Source organism: Lutjanus erythropterus, chromosome 15 (genome assembly GCF_056507025.1).
Source record: "Lutjanus erythropterus isolate fLutEry1 chromosome 15, fLutEry1.hap2, whole genome shotgun sequence".
In the NCBI taxonomy this organism is placed as follows: domain Eukaryota; kingdom Metazoa; phylum Chordata; class Actinopteri; order Lutjaniformes; family Lutjanidae; genus Lutjanus; species Lutjanus erythropterus.
This window is the reverse complement of record NC_139331.1, coordinates 34,489,681-34,497,107: the sequence shown is the minus strand read 5'-3', so window position 1 is coordinate 34,497,107 and position 7,427 is coordinate 34,489,681. Positions and strand designations below refer to the sequence as shown.

Sequence of the window (7,427 nt, the reverse complement as noted above, 5' to 3'; positions counted from 1 at the left end):
TCACATCTTTGTTTTCTTTATCCACATCTCGATCCTGAAACAGCCACTTCACTGTGTGTTTACATTGATCATATGTCGACACAGAGCAGATTAATGTCACCACATCATTGTTCTTCTGTTCAGTCACTGGTGCAGATGGAGATATTGTGAGAGAAAAACAACAAGAGTCAAATTAACTTCATCACTATAATCATAATTATTATAATGTTTCACAGTTTGAGTTGAAAACATTATGATGTAAATACTCACTGACAACAACAGACAGAAGAACCTCAGAGTCTGAACCTTGTTCTTGTCCTGATTTGTTAAACTGTCTGCAGGTGTAACGACCAACATCCTGGACTGTGACGTTCTTTATAACCAGAGAACAGTTCTCTGTAACACTCAGTCTGTCTGATTTAGATCTGGCCTCTCTACCAAACTGACCAAGTATAATCAGCTCTACTGTTGCTGTACTTGGTGAATCACTATAGATCCATGTAGTGGCGTCACAGTTTTGTTGACCGTCCATCACATTCTTACAAGACAAAGTGACTTCATCTCCAACTCTGACAGTGAAGGAGAGAGGAAGTTGTTCAGCTGCTGCTGTTAAGAAGATGAGAGAAAATGATGAGAAATGAGTGAAATGAGAAAATCTTTGTTCTGTTCATAGTCAGTGTGACGATCATTTCTTCTTTAGTTCACTAAAGTCAACATGTTAAAAACAAACAAGAGATTTTGTCGTCTTAGTGAAGTTAAACTGAAGTCATATAGTAATAATATAGTCAGTAATAAATGTGATATTTGTATTCTTACCTGTAAACTGAAGCTTCGCCACAAGAAACAAAGACATTTGGATCCATTTGAAGTCAACCATCATGATTCTCCGTCTCTGTCCTTCGTCTGTCTCTTGTTCTCACGCTGATAACTGTCTGAGTCTCTAAAGTCCTGCTTTAGTACAAAGATGCTGCAGCCACTTCCTCTGGTTAGTATGATGTCACTTCCTCATAGTGACTTTTAGCGCACGGTCACACATGATGCAGATGTAAGGAAGCGACCATCATCTGCACACAGTTCACCACAAACACTTCTTTGCTGTTTGTTGAGGTCAAAGTTCATCAAAGTTGACCGTGTCTTCAGTGTGTTTTAGATTTTTGTTGTCAAAACAGCTAAAAAATAAATCACTTCTTGTTGAGAGGCAGCCATCAGAGACATGTTGAGTCTCACAGTCACACTTTGAGCCACATGGTTCATGTGTGACTGTGACATGTTTCACCTCCTGAGAAGAAGAAGAGGAAGCTGAATGTGTGAAAATTGTTCGTTAAGATAAATGTTTGGATTCATGCATCTTGTTTTCTTTAGATAGTTTTTATTAGAAAACAGACAGGTGAAGAGTCAAACACCTCGTCCACCTGAATTTGAGCATCATAACTCTGTAAACTCAGTGTTAAAGCTGATGTCGCCTCACTGACCCTAAACCCAGCTTTGCACCACAGGCCTCTGTTAGTTCCTTGTTGTTTCTTTGAAATTATTTTTCTCAGAGAACAGAAGGAGAAGTGTTTTGATGAGAATGTGGTTAACAGCAGCAGCAGAGGTCTGGTGGTTTTAATGATGGCTGCATAGCAAGGGGGGCTGAACACAGCCCACACGCTTTAATCCAAAACAACATACACCCGAGTATTGAGGATGCAATGTTCTAGTGAAAAGAGAACAATATGAGTAAGGGCTATAGAGCAAAGTATGAGTTTGATAGGTCAGGGAGTGCAAGAAGAAATGCATAGAGTACATAGGATGGATCAGTTTTTTTTTTGCAATCAATCAAGTGCAGGAAGAGTAAGTCTTTCGTCTTTTCTCTGCAGAACAAACAGTCTGAGTTTAGTAACTTGCAACCAGGGAACCTCAAAAGGGAAGAGTCGACTTAGAACTCTGTTGTGTAAACCCAAAAGTGCCAGTAAGTAACTGTAAATAACTGTGATAGAGATTCATCCACAAACTACTCTCCTGTGCAGCCACTGACAGAAACTGACAAATCCTGCATACCCCATCTTTAAATCTACTGCACGATCTAAACTACTTCAGCAGGAGGAAACAGTGTACTCACTACACACTTCTCACCATAACATGTAACAAAAAGTAATATGGAGTGATGGAAAATGAACTTGGAACCTAAATGACATGACTTTCAGTTCTCAAGGACACATGCGATGATGGAAACTGATTTATTCGTCCCAGAACCAGTCTCTTCTCTCTTCTCTCTGCACACTTCACACTTTACTTTTCTCTTTATTGCTAATCACTAATAGACTGACAGGCCTTTCATAAACTATCTATATATCTGTCTGTCTACATCTGCCAGCTGACACAACACATGCAAGGATCTAGTCATCAGAGGACAACAAAGTTTGAGTCTGATAGGATGTAGGTGCCTACAGGAAGTGCAAGAGGCAATACATAGAGTGCATAGGATGCACTTCTGTCAGCTGCTCCTGAGACTTACTGATCAAACTTTGCACAACACAGTTCATCCTCAGACCAGCACTGCTTTCCAACCACCAATCAGAGTAAACCAGATTATTACATCAACAAAAGATGACGCTATGAAAGACTGGATGACTCAAACCAAAACTCAAAACAAACTGAATCGATATCTGGCCCTGAACCATGAATATAAATTGTCAGATTATCTCTTTACTGTCAGAGACACAAAGCAGAGACAGATCCTGAACAAATACAGACTCAGTGACCACAGTCTGTCCACAGAGAGAGGACGACACAAGACGTCCTGACTGCCAGCAGAGGAAAGAGTCACTGAATGACAGGTGAGGTAGAGACAGAGATGCACGTCCTCTCAAAAATGGAAGAAATATTGTTAATTTGTGATTTCAGACAATTAGTGACATATTTATGCTTCATAAAATGTTTGTTGTGCCACATTTGTGTTTCTCATCCTGTTTGCCTGATTTTTTAAAATAATTTTGCTCAATTGATTGAATCCAGAATACATCATAATCCCTTACATTTTTTGTGGTAAAGTCACCGTTTCACCACTTTATATCTTTAGGCTCATAAGATGTTTTCCCACAAAGAATAAAGAAACTTTGATAACTTGTTTGACGTCTGTGTTGACAGCTGGATTTACACAAGACACTAAATATTTTAGTGGAGGAAAATGCATTTACTCCTCAGGTTTTTTTTTGATGAACATATGTAGAAATATAGATTTTAAAATGACATAAAGTACCAGTCAAAAGTTTGGACACATCTTCTCATTTAATGAATTAATCAATTCATTTTATTTATTTTTATTACATCACATCACAGCTGTGGAATATGGAATTATCTGGAATTCTATGGTAAGCAAAAAAATAAAAAACAAGACAAAAAATGTTTTATGTTTTAAATTCTTAAAAAGCAAAAAGACTCTTGCACACTGTTTTCTGCACTTGCGATCAAAGATTTAATAGCATCATTGTTATTAAATCTTTGAGTGCAGGTGCAGAAAACAGCGTGCAGGAGTCTTTTTGCTTTTCAGTGTCGACACATGGTCTTCCTCTTCTCACCTGTCGACCTGCAAATGTGCAAAAGATTTTTACTCTTTGATATTTCAGATACTCCAATCTACTTATTCTTCCTTTAAGGTAAAGCCCAACACTAACAAATTAAAGCTCTTCATAAATTCATCAAGCAAAATGTACCATATATTAAGCTCATTTACATATAAGCTCACGTAATAAATCCTGAAAACAATCATATACTTGAAAAAAAGAAGCGTAATAAGAATTAATCAGCATCAGTTATCAATGTCAGATAACCGTAATGATATGAGCTGTAACTGTACAGTGGACTCTCATTTCTTTGGTTTGTTGACGGTTGCATAGAGGTTCCTGGGATCAGCAGAGGCTCCAGCAGCAGAGGAAGAAGAAGAGGAAGATTTCACGGTGGCGTACGTCACTCCTTCATCGTTGTCATCCTCTCTACCCAGAGCCTGTAAAACAATTAACAAACAGCATAACACATAAATAACACAACTACAGAAGACCTGAGAGGTCAGTGAGAAAGAAAAGAGATATTTTCTATTTTTTTTTCTTTCCTGTGTTTATGACTGAAGAACTTTATCCAGAATAATCTTTCTCAGTTCTTTCTAAGTCTGGATAGTCTTTCTCAGTAACTGAAGTGTTTGTTGTAATACTCATTTTGTCCACAAGAGGCTGTATCGCACCACCACATCATGATCTAAACAGGACTAAAAGTGTGAATGTTTTCCTCCAGGTGAGTTTTAATTTCTCCATAAACTACATTTAATAAGTGGTAATGACAGATTATAATTAAAATACATTTATTGACAAAAACTCCTCCTGTGTTTGGAGAGCATGCAGAAATCTGTTCTGGTTATTATTTATTTTGTTATTATAAGTTGCAGCTGGTGATTATGTGAAGGATAATGTAGAGAGAGCAGGTCGTTATGATGAGATAAATCTGACAGGATGATGCAGGACCCCGACCTGCTCGCTGTACGTTAAAACTGTGACTCAGTGAAGTCAGTTCAGTCTGAAGATTTGTTTGCATGTTTACTGAGATCCTCTGACCTGCAGTTGTTGAAATATTTTGTTCTGGACCAAACATCACTGACATCATGGTCCTTAACTTTAATAGCAAAACAAAAAATCTAATCTGAGAGCTGTTTTTTATTCACTATCATCAGGGCAGTAATGAATCAGACAGCTTACCGGGGTTTTCCTGCTGGTCTTCTTGGCGTAGCTGATGGAGGCGTAGGCAACACCGTCTTCAGGATCAGCCTGCACACAGAAAACAACATGATTCATTCAATCGTTCAACCTTTATTTATAACCTTAAGGACACACTGAGGGGTGACTCTCATTTTATTTGATGTTTTTTAATTTCAAACATAATTTTTATTGAATAAATGCAGTATTTGAATAACAAGAAAGTCCAAGAAATTACACTCAGCATTCATCTCATCACCAGAGCACAGAACAAATCAGTCACTCATCTCAGTCAGTTTTCTTCATGTTGACCTGCATTTAATTCCTAAAAGACTTTTCGTATAAAAAAGACGATTTCTTACAAAACCTCCAGTACCTCAAAGACAATATCTCAACTTCTCTGAAGTGACGACATCTGATAACAGAGGTTTCTGTAATTGAACTGAAGGAGAATCATCTCCAGTTTTTCTAGCCAACATTTAGAGATTGTTTGTTTGTGTACTTTCATATAATCTGGTAAACTGTCTTACATATTGTCTTCCAGAATAATTGCAGTGATTTTTGCACTCCCAGAAACAATGACGTCAAGTATGCAAGTTCAGAGAGGCTCCTGTTGTGTACTTAATAAAAATATATTGAGACATTATATAAAATATCACATTGCACCTTCCTGTATCTATTGCATATTGATATTCTGGAAGGCAATGGCTGAATTTCTTCCACTGTTTCTTTATCTATTGCCTCCTTATGCAGTGGATCGTCATTTCATCAACCTTTGCTTTGCTTTGCTTGTTTGTCTGATCTGATCATTTCTCATCCACAGAATCTAAATGTATAGTGAAAAACAGTTTATAAACTCACAGTGTTGTCATTCATCTGTGTTTCGTTCCCTGAAAAGACAGAAAACAGTTGAGTTAAGAGAAAATACACGTTCATTAATTTTTTTGTTTATTAAAGTTTCATCTGTCTTCTCACCTTTAGCTCTCTTCCATCTGATGACTTTCACAACGATTATCAAAAGAGCAACAAAAACCACTGCAGCCACAGTGATGTACAGCCAGTTCATACCTGGAAAAACTGACAAAGAATGAAAATATTTGGAGTTTTTTGGCTGCAGCTTTCTGTTCTGTTCAAAATCATTCAGCTAAAAGAGACACATGATTTACAAAAGTGTTTAAACTTTCATTTGATAGCATCACCTACAAACCCCGTCCAACAAAAACTAAATATACAACTAAATCAGAAAAACAACAACAAAAAACATTTGGACCTACAGCACTACAGGCCAGGTTAAAAATATGTATTTTTGATTATAATGAAAAAAAAAAAATCTAAATGAATAAATAGCAGGGTTGAGAGGGTGACATTAAAAATGTACTCCAGTATAATTCCTAATTACCTGTTAAAAAATATTGTCAGTAACTTAATCCAGGTATCACAATATTAAGGTAAAGTAACTTGATTACTTCTGTCTGTGAAGCTAATGTTAGCAGTTGGTCAGTGTAGCTAATAGTAGTTGGTTGTTAATGTTAGCGTTGTGCTATGCTGGTAATGTTAGTGGTTTTTCTTTCCTGTAAATGTCTGTAGACGTTGTGACAAGATAATGTAACAACAAACAAAAACACAGCATGAAGTGACAACAGCTGTAACCACAAATGTTCATACATTTGTTCACACACACACACACACACACACACACACACACACACACACAGACACACGCACACACACACACACACACACACACACACACACGCACACAATCTCATAACCTTCGTGGCAAGTGTCAGCCTCTTAGACAGAAAGTTGTGGTTGTGTGTATGTGTATGTCTCTTTGTGTGTGTGTGTGTGTGTGTGTGTGTCTGTGTGTGTGTGTGTGTGTGTGTGTATGTGTGTGTGTGTGTTTTCTTACAGGCCACTCTCTCTCTCTCTTAGTGTGAAAAAACTGTGGTCACCAACAGGCGGGTAAATTGTTGTGGATGAACCAGCTGACTGACTGACAGAGCAACCTACAGAGCTGCAGATAAAAACACTGACGTTGTTGGGCTGTGTGGTTGTAGGTTGAAAAAAAATCTTCAACCGTTTTTTCTGTTTCTAAAAGGTTTGTTTTCTTCTGTTGTTGGGTCTTTATGATTGTAAGGAAGGTAAGGCCTACATTGTCAAACTGTGGTCCGTGTATCACTGGTGGAACAGAAAAACTCCCTCTAGTGGAGCAACATGAGAAATATTTTCTTAAAATGACATAAATTCTTTCAAAATTATATAAAAGTATCAAAATGCTACAAAATTTGGAATGAAGATATGAAATATAATCAAATTCAAATGTTATTTATAATAATTCTCCTGAACTGTCTGTAGAGGGACAGTTCAGGTCGACACTACTGTAATTTAACGTTCAGTCATCATGGTGGGACTTGGAGAACTCAGTGTTCTTTGAGGTGGAACTCAGTGTAAAAAGTTTGAGACACACTGGTGTAGAGCATTTCAAAACACTCAACCATTTACTAATGAAACAACACAAACCAGATCCTAGATCAGTCTTCTGTCTGCAGCTCTTTGATAACTGTGAATTTAACAGAAACACAAAGATAAAAATGTTGAGACTCTACCTTTTTGTTCTGTTGAAGGACGGTTAGACGCAGACACTGCAGGGGGGACTGCTGTTGATTTAGTTGTTGTTGTTGTTGTTGTTGTTGTTGTTGTTGTTGTTGTTCTGGTTGGTGT

At 37.4% G+C, this 7,427-nt stretch overlaps 1 protein-coding gene and 1 long non-coding RNA gene across 2 annotated transcripts in view; both read right to left on the bottom strand.

Moving 5' to 3' along the window:
- Positions 1 to 912, bottom strand: part of LOC146314800 (uncharacterized) — a 1,493-nt gene extending 581 nt beyond the window's left edge. Inside the window, exons 1-3 of the mRNA XM_084737104.1 lie at positions 796 to 912; positions 250 to 585; positions 1 to 126 (exon numbers count right to left, since the gene is read on the bottom strand). The exon at positions 1 to 126 is cut by the window's left edge and continues 156 nt beyond it. Coding sequence (XP_084593230.1) covers positions 1 to 126; positions 250 to 585; positions 796 to 859 — 526 coding nt within the window. The 5' untranslated portion in view covers positions 860 to 912. The remainder of the gene's footprint in view (positions 127 to 249; positions 586 to 795) is intronic.
- Positions 913 to 5,563: 4,651 nt separating this feature from the next.
- On the bottom strand, positions 5,564 to 7,416 carry LOC146314799 (uncharacterized). Its single transcript, XR_014771910.1, has 3 exons — positions 7,313 to 7,416; positions 5,679 to 5,771; positions 5,564 to 5,593 (listed from the first exon to the last, which is right to left on the bottom strand). It is a non-coding gene; the product is annotated as an uncharacterized LOC146314799 (long non-coding RNA).
- Positions 7,417 to 7,427: the final 11 nt, after the last annotated feature.